General features: G+C 37.0%; 1 protein-coding gene across 1 annotated transcript; it reads left to right on the top strand.

The window, feature by feature from the left end:
- The first annotated feature begins 1,107 nt into the window (after positions 1–1,107).
- LOC126817614 (opine dehydrogenase) lies at positions 1,108–11,967 on the top strand. The gene is made up of 3 exons (XM_050544707.2): positions 1,108–1,351; positions 9,554–9,765; positions 10,431–11,967. The coding sequence occupies exons 2-3, from the start codon at positions 9,568–9,570 to the stop codon at positions 11,442–11,444; spliced, it is 1,212 nt and encodes a 403-aa protein (XP_050400664.1). The 5' UTR covers positions 1,108–1,351; positions 9,554–9,567; the 3' UTR covers positions 11,445–11,967.
- The last annotated feature ends 3,842 nt before the right edge of the window (positions 11,968–15,809 follow it).

Below are 15,809 nucleotides of genomic sequence, written 5' to 3'. Positions count from 1 at the left end.
ACGAATGACTTTAAGGATGATTCATTCGAAAGAACATCATCTAAAAACTCAGAAATGCTATGGGAACTGGCACTCGAATCATGATTTCCGCGTTTACGTTTTATGGATACAGACCGACCTCTAAGTTTGGATACAACCGGTTCTTTCACTTTAGGCATGTTTGGTGTTTTAGTGTAAGGTTGAACGAATCTGGCTGTTACAAAATCTACTCACAACAATCTCACACAACTGAGTATATGTCAACCGAGGAAAATATCTACACTTGTAAACATCAAATATTTTAAAATCGGCTCTACATAATGTTAATCTAATTTCACAGAACACTTCGTCTTCATACTTATCTAAGCTATGCAGTTTTTAGAACCATAATTTAAAGTATACCACTCATGATTTATAATAACTTGCTATGACCAGGTACACGTCTAACTTCTGTCGGCCATCTTGCTAACTATATAGTGAGAACTGTCAGCTCTTTATTTAATCTCCCATAATGTATCTTTAAATTTGCCATCTTGACCACAATGGGCCTCATGTACAACAGCCAATCAAAGTACTAACCTGATTCGAGATGCGCAGGACTAACCCCGTAATTATGAATGTCAGTTATCAATTTTGATAAAAACAACGATAAACGAATGTTGTTTTGCTTGACTGGACTGCGTATGTTTGATAAGTTTTAATAGTATAACTTATTTTTAAGATGTTGCATGCTTTCATAACGAAATTAAGTTTGTCAGGCACCCAGTCGGAGCTAAAGACAAGCACATCAGTATATCCCAACGTTTTTCGGTATGTAGGGACCTCCAGGTTAGCGAGCCAACGTCTCACCCACTGAGCCACCGCGGCTCCCCTATAATAATGAATCCACATGGAATGTGATCGAGTGATCGTATAAATATCGCAAAAGTAAGTCAATTCCCTAGTACCCATCCGTCGCTATTTTAAATTTAAACTAGAAACGGTCATTGACATTGTAGTGGATAAACCGTCTACATCAATTCATCAATTTGACATGAGCAGGCGTTACTGACCCGTTCAAATATGGCTACACGTCTATGCATCTGGTCGATGTAAAGTTTGAGTGTCATTCAAGCGAATACAACAAAGCATGTATATGCAGTAATTACCAGTGAGACCAGATCGACTAGTAGCGCTAGGTCTAATAACAACACAATATCAACCGTGCACCAGTTTCTCGTGTTCGTGCACGATTCAAAATTTGGACGTCTGACACAAAGTTTGCATTATAAGACGCCACTTCATCAGCCGATGCAAAGGTTTGTTTATTTATAAAGAGCATTTCTGTGTACAATACCAGGAATAACAGTTCCATAATTTCATAACAAGCAAGGTAAGCTAATCTCATGTCATTTTTATTTTAAAACTTGTTTTCTGCAATTTGTTTTATGGCCGTCAAAGAACTGCGTTTTGCTAATTCTGTTTTTGATATTGTTTTTTACAGGAGGTTCCTGTTAACAATTGAACTGTAATTTCCAAAGATTGGATTGATAAATTTTGAAATTACATTTATTTAGCTCTTAGAATACACATTTCATCAAATTATAACGTTATTTTTAGCTGTTCTTGCTATCTATCAACAATGTGTTGCCTATTCATGAAATGAAACTGGTGGCAAGTAATCAGGGACCATATATATATTTAGTTCCATAAGATATCCTTCATAAATGTCTGGCATTATTGAAAATCAAAAGTTAGCACTTCTGTATTTTCTTTACTAACAATATTGGATTTGCTAATTATATACCCTGTAAACTTATCGCGTACAATTTATATCCAACACTGTCAGTAGATCAATATTGACCTCTCACGCCTATATGACCTTGACTAGCTTGGTAAAACGAATACGGCATTGATGGGTTTTTCTCGGCGTGGCAAAGTAATTATACTTATCCTAACAAGATACATACAAATCTTATTTAACATCAGGTGAATCTAAAAAATATTAAAAACCCTCTCACTTAGAAGGATTTGCAAATAAAAATTAAAGGTTTGGCGACCTACTTTTCTGCACCAACCCGAATAATAAAGGCAGGGAGTTATCTATGAGTGAAATTTTGATTTGAGGCTGTGAGGGTTCTTTTACTTCCATGCCGAGAAGTATACATTTGAACCTCGGGTTTTTTCCCCACTTGAAAGTCTAGGCGCGTTTCCCTCGCCTGTCTCTCTATCCCTGCGGGGGTCACGGTAGCTAAGTGGGTAAGACGCTGGCTCGCTAGCCTGGAGGTCGGAAAGTTCATCCAGATTTTCCGGCGTGGTTCCCCCTTGTCAGTGATACAGGACGGACGGCCTGAAAAGGACAGCTGCAAGGATAGCTGTCTAGTTGTTCGGATGGTACGATAAACCGAGGTCCCGTATACACATTGGCGTGCACGTGAAAGATCCCTTGACAATTAGAATTCGATATAAGAGTAGGCCGTAGTGCCGCTATCCAGTATGCCCGTCTTCGTTAGCCCAGTTCGGAGCAGAACAGTAGGACGTTAAACCCCATTTCATTTCATTTCCCCTCCATTTTGCGCCACTAGAAAATCCAGCTGGACATCAAAATGATGTTATAGTGGAAGCCACACTCTTAGATAACCCATTGATAGAACTGGGATTTAGTATACAAATTAAACTCAACAATGTGAAGAGCCTGGCAAAGCGACAACGTATAGTGGTTCGGATGGGACAAAAAACCGAGGTCCCGTATACACATTTGGAACCCTTCACGCTTGGAATTTGATATAAGAGTAGGCCGTAGCGCCACTGTCCTGGCAAAATTTCCCCCATAGCACACTGTATGGCGTATGCATGTCTTAATATTAGCCCAGTCGGAGCAGAACAGTAGGACGTTAAATCCCATTTCATTTCTTTAAACATACATTATGCAAGAGCTAAAAATCTGTCTATTGTAGGTCTTTCTGTCAGGGCTGAAATGTTATCTAAATTATTAATTAGACATTAATTAACTTATCCAGACCATAATCAACTCGATGTCATCGCTAGCCTGTGATATTTACTGGACTAGGATCCGATTTACTGCTCAACATTCATTCATGATTAAATCATGAAATGGATAATCGAGACTATGTTATTTTATCGTACCTACTTCAGTAATGATGATCGAGGCTAGGTCGAAAATTCAATCGCTAAATTCTCGATTTAGAGTGGATCAATTTGAATGAAATTTTCAGCAAATCCCCTTTACTTTATCTAGTTTTTAACTAGTATAGTGAGAACTGCCAGCTCTTTATTAGTCTTTATCTAATCTCCCATAATGTATTTTTAATTCCCGAGAGAATACGAAAGGTATTTACTACATGTGTAGATTTTTTAGACCATACTCCTAGAAATCATTAACATGGTGGTAATTCAAGAGATAACGTGTAAGAACTATATTTATGGTACTGACTAGAATTCATTGATGTCAGATAATCTCAAGTTGACATTCTATGCAACCGTTGGTTTTATATTTACCGAGAAAAACAAATCGATGCCTAATGCAGAATATGCGATCACAATTTCCATTTCTGCTATAAAAACGCGTGAAATGGCTAGAAACTATCAAGAATAAAGATTAATCTTTGAGTTTCAGTTGGCTTCTTCTGTCTGATTTACGGATTTTCTGACACCAGATCAGATATCGAACAAACTAAAAATATCTCTCATCTCACAGAGCTCTACAAAATGATGTTGTTAATTAGAATATATAAGGACAGATATGGGGTGACATTGTTCGAATAATTAATAAAAATATAAAAGAGTAGGATAATTTTTGTATCAAAAGGAGGTGGCAAATCAAAGCCTACATTTTAAACGATATGTTTCATACCGATATAAATACTCTTAAAGAGTATATCTCCGCTTCATGGATTAGAAATCGGCACTTAAATTGCAATTAAGCTGCAATTAAAGGAGCTAAATCGCTAATATATTGGGCCTAGAAATTGGCACAAATGGGTCGCAACACATATAATAATGTAATATGAATTTATATAAACTGTTTTACATTCAATCGTTTCCGTTTTACTGTGAATTGTCATCAGTTATGTTCGGCGAAATACGCCAGAAGTCTCAACCGAAAGACAGTTTCTATAGTATGGTTATTCCAGTCAACACCGATAGTATATATTGCGCATGCTCTCCAAAAAAGAATATGGCATCACCGTTTGACATGACTTGTGGAATATGTCTAGCCTCATTCTTTGAGCACCTTGTTACAAATGGCGCTGAAACGCATTATGGTACACGATTCGTGTACCAATGGTAAAATGTGTATTTTGTCTCAAATATTGGATATCAGAAGCCCACCTTTTCCAAGTAAGACCACAACACCAATGCTGATTTAAATTGCAAAAAAAATCGTGTTTTCAATGTCGAAGATTTTGGATGATATTGAGTTACGGACTTAGCTACTTTAAGCGATATTTGTTTATAAAACACGGCATAACATACATTTCTGATCCAACATAATAATAGTTTGTACATATTATCGTGTACAGTATTCATAGAAATAGTGATATATCTCTTGGGATATTATGTATGGAAGACCAAATGGGACAATATTCACGATTCTTGTTTCTACATTCCAGTTTGAATATTTTAGACATGAACGCAGCATTCTAAACTAATGATTCTTGTTTCTACATTCTTATGTCAACATTTCATGCACAAAATCAACATTTTAAACAAAAAAATGACTTTATGTTTCATTTTCAGCGTTTTATCGGTAACTTTTATATATCATTAAATATTAAAATTAAACAATAATTTCTTAATTTTACACAACAAAGAAATCAATTCATTGGTTTCTGGAAGTATCTAAAAGAAAAATCTGGAATTTGAACTCTTATGAAAATATTTTCTACGTTTCAAAAAGTCATAAAGTTAAATTCTTGAAATGAAAATGTCCAGAAAAATATAATGAATTATCAACATTATTACACCAGAGGGCGTTAGCGTATGTGTACAACTTTGATACAGACTATAGATTAGAAATCAAAAGTAGACTTTTCCACGAGTGGAAGTGGGCCCCTGTTGTGTTTACATACTTTCAGAAACCAATGAATTGATTTCTTTGTCGTGTAAAAGTAAGAAATTATTTTTTATATGCCCACATTTTCATGTGGACGTATTATGCCGTCGCCCCTGTCCGTCCGTCCGTCCGTCCGTCCGTCCACAATTGTTTGTGGACCCTCTACAGGTCACAAATCTTATCCGATTTTGACGAAACTTGAAGTATAGGTTTATCTCCAAACGATCTCGACTGCTTTCGATATTGGCATGTATCGGTTCAAAACTTCATGGATTATGGCCCCTGTTTGTACGAAAAATCACGTTTTTAGCTTGTGGACCCAATAGAGGTCACAATTTTTATCCGATTTTGTTGAAACTTGAAATATAAGTTTATAACCCAAAGATCTCGGTTCCTTTCGATATTCGCGAATATCGGACCGTAACTCCCTGAATTATGGCCTCTTATTGTACGAAAAATCGCGTTTTTAGCTTGTGGACCCTATAGAGGTCATAATTTTTATCCGATTTAAAAAACCGTATTATTATATCACCGTTACACCCTAAGGCCGACTGAGTTCGAATTTCGTGAAAATCAGCCCAAAATTGACAGACAAAATGGGCGCCGTTCGTTCTCAAATAGCGTAAAAATACGGTATATCAAGGTTGTGGACCCTATAGAGTCACAATTTTTATCCAATTTTGTTGAAACTTGAAATGTAAGTTTATAACCCAAAGATCTCGGCTCCTTTCAGTATTCACGCATATCGGACCGTAACTTCCTGAATTATGGCCCTTGATTGTACGAAAATTCGCGTTTTAAGCTTGTGGACTCTATAGAGGTCATAATTTTTATCCGATTTAAAAAAAAATGTATTATTATATCACCGTTACACCCTAAGGACAGTTGAGTTCAAATTTCATGAAAATCGGCCCAAAATTGACAGACAAAATGGCCGCCGTTCGTTCTCAAATAGCGTAAAAATATGGTATATCAAGGTTGTGGACCCTATAGAGGTCACAATTTTTATCCGATTTTGTTGAAACTTGAAATGTAAGTTTATAACCCAAAGATCTCGGTTCCTTTTGATATTCGCGCATATCGGACCGTAACATCCTGAATTATGGCCCCTGATTGTACGTAAAATCGCGTTTTTAGCTTGTGGACCCTATAGAGGTCATAATTTTTATCTGATTTAAAAAAACGTATCATTATATCACCGTTACACCCTAAGGACGACTGAGTTTGAATTTCGTGAAAATCGGCCCAAAACTAGCCTTACACAATTTTAAGCTTTTTTTTCTTCAGTGTGTGCGGTACTTTAGTATTTCAGCTTCTTACATTCACGTTTGATTCTTTAAACATACATTATGCAAGAGCTAAATCTGCCTATTGCAGGTCTTTCTTTAGACCGTAACTTCCTGAATTATGTCCCCTGATTGTACGAAAAATCGCGTTTTTAGCTTGTGGACCCAATAGAGGTCATAATTTTTATCCGATTTTAAAAACCGTATTATTATATCACCGTTACACCCTAAGGACGACTGAGTTCGAATTTCGTGAAAATCAGCCCAAAATTGACAGACAAAATGGCCGCCGTTCGTTCTCAAATAGCGTAAAAATATGGTATATCAAGGTTGTGGACCCTATGGAGGTCACAATTTTTATCCGATTTTGTTGAAACTTGAAATGTAAGTTTATAACCCAACGATCTCGGTTCCTTTCGATATTCGCGCATATCGGACCGTAACTTCCTGAATTATGGCCCCTGATTGTACGAAAAATCACGTTTTTAGACAAAATGGCCGCCCTTCGTTCTCAAATAGCATAAAAATATGGTATATCAAGGTTGTGGACCCTATAGAGGTCACAATGTTTATCCAATTTTGTTGAAACTTGAAATATAAGTTTATAACACAAAGATCTCGGTTCCTTTCGATATTTGCGCATATCGAATTGTAAATTCCTGAATTATTGCTCTTGATTGTAGGAAAAATCACTTTCTTTTTAGCTTGTTCTCTATCCATCTCTCGAAAATGTGGGCGTATCCTGCCTGGCAGCCGCTGGTTAATTTTAATATTTAATGATATATAAAAGTTACCTATAAAACGCCGAAAATGAAACATAAAGTCAATTTTTTGTTTAAAATGTTGATTTTGTGCATGAAATGTTGACATAAGAATGTAGAAACAAGAATCATTAGTTTAGAATGTTGCGTTCGTGTCTAAAATGTTCAAACTGGAATGTAGAAACAAAATTCATGAATATTGTCCCATTTGGTCTTCCATAATTATGTATGGTCAAATTTTCACACAAAGTATACAACTTACAAATCGGAATTTCGCTTGTATTCGAAAACTGAAAATTAGACTACCCGTACTATTATATTTAAATACAAAAGTTCAACAATGTTAGAATAGTGGGACGTTAAACCCCATTTCATTTCATTTCATTTACAACAATGTTAAGTATGTGAAATCGTGGAATGGGAAGTGGTATGAAAGAATAAATGACAATAGTAAGCATATCCTACCCCGTTTAGGACACTGCTCACTACTTAAACATACATTATGGGGGATTAGATAGAGAGCTGGCAGTTATCACTATAATAGATAAAAACTAGATAATCTAAAGGGAATTTGCTGAAAATTTCAGTCAAAGATCCACTCTGAACCGAGATTTTAGCGATTGAAATTTTGGCCTAGCCTCGATCATCATTACTAAAGTCGGTACGATAAAAACATAGTCTCAATTATCCATTTCATGATTAAATCATGCATGAAAGTTTAGCAGCAAATCGGAACCTAATCCAATAAATATCGCAGGCTAGCGTTAACATCGAGAGTTGATTATGGTCTGGTTAAGTTAATTAATGTCTGATTAATAATTTAGATAACATTTCAGGCCTAAAGAAAGACCTGCAATAGGCAGATTTAGCTCTTGCATAATGTATGTTTAAAGAGTCAAACGTGAATGTAAGAAGCTGAAATACTAAAGTACCGCACACACTGAAGAAAAAAAAGCTTAAAAGTGTGTACGGCTAGCGGTAAATGTGTGCCTGATTAAGCAACACGATTTGTTCCGAATAAATATATAGCCATTATAGACAGCACCTTATCCGAAAGGAAAACAGGGATGACAAATTTGATAAGGATCATGTATGCTTCCATCGTGTTCGCAAGGCTTCGATCTGAAATCCTCACACATTCTCGTTTAAAAACTCAACCTCTTCAGAAAAAAAAATATTGTTACTTTCAGTCCTTCATGTTTATAAAATTGTGCGGGAGCCATTAAAAGCTCCTGATACCTTGAATATATGCAGTTTAAAAGTAAACAAAAACTGAAAGTAGTTTATTAATCTCAATATTTAGGAGAACGATTTAGCTAATTTGCAGGAGTCTTTAATGACTTCTTCGAAGGAAAGTCGACGTGTGTCGAGAGGAGCAAAGGCTCCCCTTAAACGTGAAGGACTGTACTTTATCCCAGAAAAGGAAACCGTCAGAACATTAGCAAAATGTAAAACGCGTCAAATATAAGTGTTTAAAAGGGTAATAAACGGTATATTTCCCAGAGAGGGAGAGAGAGAGACCTACATTGTATAATAATATTGTTAAAACCAATACTTTCTGTATATTAACTTCCAAGAGACTTCGGATAATGTGATTTACGGCCAAATGCCCAAAAAATGTATTTTTAATCGAGTTTGAGGGCTTCGATAAAAATAAGAAATGTACGTTCTGATTTACTGGAACGAAATAAAATTTATTATATCTACTTAATAAGACAAGCGATGCAGCAGGATAGGTCTATAGGCTAGCAACTTAAAGTGTATCTTAACAAGCCCAGATAATCGAATATGTTATCAAATCAGCAATATTCTTTATCATTATTTTTATTGCGTGAGACACTACGTATAATTTACCAACTACCTCAAGAATAAATTTCAAAATGCTTGACTTTGAAATAAAAAGTTGTCTATTTGAGCCCTATAGTAATATTGATTTTCTTGAGCTTAGCTGGTAAATATGTACTCGCATGCAGGGGTAGCCTATCCTCGGTCTTATTTAGACAGACTTTACTGTTTAGGCATATCTTTTACTTACAAAGTTTTACCGTATGCCCAAACTTGTAGAACAGGACAATTTCACCAAATTTCTCAAAACTCCACATATTATGTTCTATGTAAATCTCCTAGAATTCCATAAAAATAGGGCAATGCTCGCCCGTCAGACAAGAAATGGTTTTTTTTTTTAGTTTTTTGAGGAGGGGTCGGGGTCGGGGGGTGGGGGTGGGTGGGTCGGTAGTACAATTGAATAATGACAGTAACATATGCTTAAATAATTAGATAGACTACATTTTATTTCGTTGCAGTAAATCAGGACTTACATTTCTGATTTTTAACGAAGCTTCAATCTTGTCATTTGGCGGTTTTGGCAATTTGGCAAAATGACCCCACCCTGTTATGTAGTTTTACAGGGAACCAAATTTTAGATTGTCAGAATGAAATAAAAGCACTGATAAAATATTATATATTTTCAGCGACATAAAAAACCATGTCTGAAACACTCACTGCTGTAATATGTGGAGGGGGCAACGCTGCACATGTAATGACAGGCCTTGCATCCTCCCGTGAAAATGTTGATATCCGAGTCCTTGACGTATTTTCCGATGAAGCAGAAAGATGGACGAAAACTCTAGGAACTGATCCATTAGTGCTTACAGTTAATCACCCTGATGGCAGTCATGACGAGGTACGTATTATTAAAATTGATTCTTGAAGTTCGTAAAATCCTTATAAAGTTAAAAAAAACTATTTATATAATCGTTACTAAATGACAATATCTCTGTTAATGGGAACTTTAATCTATTTGGGTTTTTATACATCTACATTGAAATTTGGTAGTATATTGTCGTAACCACGTCCTCTCGTCGCCCGCTTCTGAACGCTCTAGAGCCTAGTTATTACCCGATTGACTTTAAATCTATATACTGCGGTTATGGCCGTGAAGCAAAGAAAAATATTGATTTGCAACGTTGCCTGATAATTACCACCAGAGTTATCTCCCTTGAAAAGTTATCAACTTGTTGGCATGAACTTTATACACATTGCTTAAAGACGAATAATTCTATAGTTTTTTCAATGATGTTCAATGACTTTAACGAACAGTTAAATTTGCCATCTGTTTAGCCGTAAAATAGGTGTTAGCATCAGGAAGAACTAGAATAAATTAAACTTTTAATTATTTCTGATAATTACTCAACGTGTTGTTACTCTCGAAAAGTTTTTATTGTCTTGAAAATGCTCTCATTACCTGAAAACGTATAGATATGTGACACACCTTACCGACTGCAGGGACAATTTGGTTGATGTGGACGTATGTTTCTTTGCCTGGCAACTTATCTTTTATTTTTGAAGGTTCGTGGAAAACCCAGCATGATCACCAATGATGCCAGTAAAGCTGTTCCAGGAGCCAGTCTGATCATTTTTGCGGTCCCCGCTTTCGCTCACGAGTCTTATTTCGAAGCTATCAAACCTTATCTTAAACCAAATACCACCATTGTGGGTATGCCTGGTCAACCTGGCTTTGAGTTTCAGTGCTTTAGTGTCTTGAAAGATATTGCGCCAGAATGCTGTGTCGTCGCATTTGAGGGTCTGCCATGGGCTGCTAGAATAAGTGAGTTCGGCAGAGCTGTTACTGTCTTGAGTACCAAAGATTTTCTAGGCTGCGTCGTCATCAAAGGCAAAAGTAATGTGGGTCCCGATCCCCTGAAACCAGTTCAGTATCTTCTTGGTCCCCACCCAGTAGCTCAAATATATCACAACTTCCTTGAACCAACTCTGAACACTAAATCCATCATGCATCCACCTATAATGTACGGAACATGGCACGAATGGGATGGTCAGCCATTGGACAGTAAGCCATTGTTTTACCAGGGTCTTACTGCAGAAGCTGCTGAATTAATGTCTGGGATGAGTGATGAACTTATTGCTACAGCTAGAGAAATTTCCCGAAAGAAGTCAGAAATTAATCTTGACGGAGTTGGGCATCTTTTTGATTGGTTTAAGTTGATCTATAAAGATGAGATAAAGGATAAAAGCAGTCTTCTGACAGCACTACAAACTAATTCAGCATTCAATGGACTCCTTCACCCAATGAAGGAGACGCCAGATGGCAAATTCCTTCCCGATTTCACTTACAGATATATGACAGAAGACGTTCCGTTTGGAGTTGTTGTTTTGAAAGGAATCAGCGAGATTGCTGGTGTGGCCACTCCTGTTACAGACAAAGTTCTGGCTTGGTCACAAAAAATGATCGGCAAGGAATACATTGTTGGTGATAAACTTTGTGGAAAGGATGTGGCCACTTCCAGAGCACCACAGCGCTATGGTTATAAAACCTTAGACGATTTCGATATTCTTTTGCAATAATTGTGCTCAACCCCATGATTAACCTCCTTAATCTAATTAATACTAATTATTCCATATTAACAAAGCATTAACTCCAACGTATAAAAAACATATGAAGGTTTAAATTTATTTTGTTTTCGATAAATTTGAAACAGTAATGGATCAACCATACCTCTCCGGCCAAATATAAGAACATGTTTATTTTGATGTTTTGGTTTCACCGATGGTTTCAATTTACAATTAATACCGAAATAACCCAGATACATGTTATTTTGTTAATGTGACCCAAACGCGGATCCAGTTTCCCTTCTTTTCTTTGATAGGAAAACTACCATGTGCCTGGTGTAAATCACATTTACATATTGATCATGAGGCACCCCATCGTCCGCAAACTCCCGTTTTCGTATCTGTCTTATTTAAATTGAACGGTCTTAAAGTTAAATGTTTTCACAACTATCTTCTTGGTATTTGTATCGTTTATGATTTTTTGTTTAGTCATCAATTTACATCTCAATAATACAAAACAGTGTATATTTAAATAGTTTTTTTGTGTTTGTTTTCCTTTCAATTCCCAGTTTCAGCGTCGTTTAACATACCCCACACGTACAAACTGGTTTGATGATATATTTGAACAATAATTGAAAAGAATCCGTTCACAAGTCAATTATAGGCTTGTGAACGGATTCTTTTCAAATTTGTTATGAAGCTTTGTGGTTATAAGAGAACGAAAACCCTATCGATATTCAGCGTTCTACTTTCGGTTCCAGGGCTATGTCTACTTTTCCGAAAACCCTGTGTTTGCGATATAGGCCATAGTGGGAAGCACCCGGGTCATGAAACGACTTACAGTGTCAATAATCAGCATTCCGCGACTTTCTGTTTTGGAGTTATCCTACCTCTCCAATTGTTGAAAAGCTTGTGAACGCGATAGAGGCTACAGTATTAAACGGATCTATTTCAAATTTCGTGGGAAGCATTTAGGGCATGCGAGGACGAACCCTGTCGAAAATAAGCGTTTCCGCAGCTTTACTTTTCGGAGTTACCTCCCTTTGCTAAATATCTTCTGCACACGATAGGTTTCTTATACAGATTCTTTTCAAATTTGATGTGAAGCAATGGGGTCATGAGAGGATGAACCCTATCAATATTCAGTGTTCTGCGACTGACCTTTTTAAATTTAAGGGGAACCATTGGGATCATCAGATGATGAACCCTGTTGCTAATTGTTGTTCTAGAGTTATATCCCCTTTACCAAAACTATGTGAACGAGGTGGAGGCAACAGATGGCCGACAGAAGTTAGACGTGTACCTGGTCATAGCAAGTTATAAATCATGAGTGATTTACTTTAAATTATAGTTCTAAAAACTGCATAGTTTAGATAAGTATGAAGACGAAGTGTTCTGTGATATTTGATTAACTTTATGTAGAGCCGATTTTAAAATATTTGATTTTTACAAGTGTAGATATTTTCCTCGGTTGACATATACCCACCTGTGTGAGATTGTTGAGAGTAGATTTTGTATCAGCCAGGTTCGTTCAACCTTGCACTAAAATACCAAACATGCCTAAAGTGAAAGAACCGGTTGTATCCAAACATAGAGGTCGGTCTGAATCCATAAAACGTAAACGTGGAAATTTTGAGTCATGTGCCAGTTCCCATAGCATCTCGAGTTTTTAGATGATGTTTTTACGAACGAATCATCCTTAAAGTCGTTCGTTGGAGAATTATTCAAAAGAGATTTGATCATGGACCACATCATAAAAATAATTCATCCAACATTAACAAACCCTCCACGCAATCGTATAGATGATTTAGAGAACCGAGTCGATGACTTAGAACAGTATTTAGGCGAACATGCCTAATTTAAATTTAGTGGCATCCCCGAAACACATGACGAAAACACTGATAATATAATTATAAATATTATTAACAATGACATACTTCCTGAAAAACAGGCCAAACTTACACTAAACCAAATTAGCCGAACTCGCCGAACGCTGAGAAAAGGGGCGTGATATAATTGTACGCTTTATTCAGGGGCGTAAATGTGTGTGTGTGGGGGGGGGGGGGCACCCCCCATCTAAAAACATAGTCGGTCGCAAAATAAATGCAGTCGATCACAAAATAAAGGCAGTCGGTCGCAAAATAAGTGCTCACTGATTTAATGAGGTAAACAAACAGTGCCAAAATAGAAGGAAAAATCCAAAATTTTATGTATTTGCGTGAATCCGTGCGCCTCAATTGCACAGGTCACGCTACTCACCCAAAACTTTAGTATAAAATAACCTCGTTAACTTATCATGTTTGAAAAAATGTGTGTTTAACCTTATTCTGTTGTGAGTTGGTCTAAGAAAAAAAAACCAGGGAGAAAAATAGTCGGTCTCAAAATAAGTGCAGTCACTGCAGTCGGTCTCAAAATTATGCATCGAAATGAGTTAATGAGGTAAACAAACAATGCCAGAATAGAAGGGAAAAATCTCAAATACTGACTTAATATACGTGCAGAGAACAAAATGTCAAACGAACGGACTTGCGAACCTCAACGAATTCCCCTTGTGAGCGCCAAAGTAGCGAGTCCATTGGGTACTCGCCAAGAAAATTTGAAAAATAGACTGTCGGAAATGCTCTACAAAATGCAAGTTTATGACTGAGTGGGGATCTGGGATTTATTCACCGTAGAAGGTATTGATTACCGAAACGTATCACAAATACTTTTTTTTATTTTTATACGCCCACATTTTCATGTGGACGTATATTGTCGTCGCCCCTGTCCGTCAGTCCGTCCGTCCGTCCACAATTGTTTGTGAACAGTCTACAGGTCACAATTTTTATCCGATTTCAATGAAACTTGAAATATAGGTTTATCACCCTAAGATCTCGGTTCCTTACGATATTGGCATCTATCGGACCGTAACTTCATGGATTATGGCCCCTGATTGTACGAAAATTCACGTTTTTGGCTTGTGAACACTGTAGAGGTCACAATTTTTATCCGATTTTGTTGAAACTTGAAATGTAAGTTTATAACCCAAAGATCTCGGTTCCTTTCGATATTCGCGCATATCGGACCGTAACTTCCTGAATTATGGCCCCTGATTGTACGTAAAAACGCGTTTTTTGGCTTGTGGACCCTATAGAGGTCATAATTTTTATCCGATTTAAAAAACCGTATTATTATATCATCGTTAAACCCTAAGGACGGTTGAGTTCGAATTTCGTGAAAATCGGCCCAAAACTGACCGACAAAATGGCCGCCATTCGTTCTCAAATAGCGTAAAAATATGGTATATCAAGGTAGTGGACCCTATAGAGGGCACAATTTCTATCCGATTTTGTTGAAACTTGCAATGTAAGTTTATAACACAAAGATCTTGATTCCTTTCGATATTCGCGCATATCGGATCGTAACTTCATGAATTATGGCCCCTGATTGTACGCAAAAACGCGTTTTTTGGCTTGTGGACCCTATAGAGGTCATAATTTTTTATCCGATTTAAAAAAACGTGTTAATATATCACCGTTACACCATAAGAATGGCTGAGTTCGAATTTCGTGAAAATCGGCCCAAAACTGACAGACAAAATGGCCGCCGTTCGTTCTCAAATAGCGTAAAAATATGGTATATCAAGGTTGTGGACCCTATAGAGGTCACAATTTTTATCCGATTTTGTTGAAACTTTAAATGTAAGTTTATAACCCAAAGATCTCGGTTCCTTTCGATATTCGCGCATATGGGATCGTAACTTCCTTAATTATGGCCCCTGATTGTACGAAATATCACGTTTTTAGCTTGTGGATGCTATAGAGGTCATCATTATTATCCGATTTAAAAAATCATATTATTATATCACCGTTACACCCTAAGGACGACTGAGTTCAAATTTCGTGAAAATCGGCCCAAAACTGACAGACAAAATGGCCGCCCCTCGTTCTCAAATTGCGTAAAAATATGGTATATCAAGGTTGTGGACCCTATAGAGGTCACAAGTTTTATCCGATTTTGTTGAAACTTGAAATGTAAGTTTATAACTCAAAGATCTTGGTTCCTTTCGATATTTGCGCATATCGAATTGTAATTTCCTGAATTATGGCCCTTGATTGTAGGAAAAATCACTTTCGTTTTAGCTTGTTTTCTATCCATCTCTCGAAAATGTGGGCGTATCCTGCCTGGCAGCCGCTGGTTTAAATTTGGGGGGGGGGGGCAAACAGAGGGCAGACCAGATTAATGGGGGGGGGGGGCAAATGCTCCCCCTTGCCCCCCTGGCGCCGCCACTGGCTGTTCTACATGCTGTTCAGAGGGGTTCTGTGATCATCAGGAACCAAAACGTGGAAACATTGCAGCAATGAATAATTTCGGGAAATCGTGTTACATGATTAGCATAAT

This window comes from Patella vulgata, chromosome 4 (assembly GCF_932274485.2).
Source record: "Patella vulgata chromosome 4, xgPatVulg1.2, whole genome shotgun sequence".
NCBI lineage: Eukaryota > Metazoa > Mollusca > Gastropoda > Patellidae > Patella > Patella vulgata.
The sequence above is the reverse complement of the archived record's forward strand: the minus strand, read 5'-3'. Positions and strand labels throughout refer to the sequence as shown.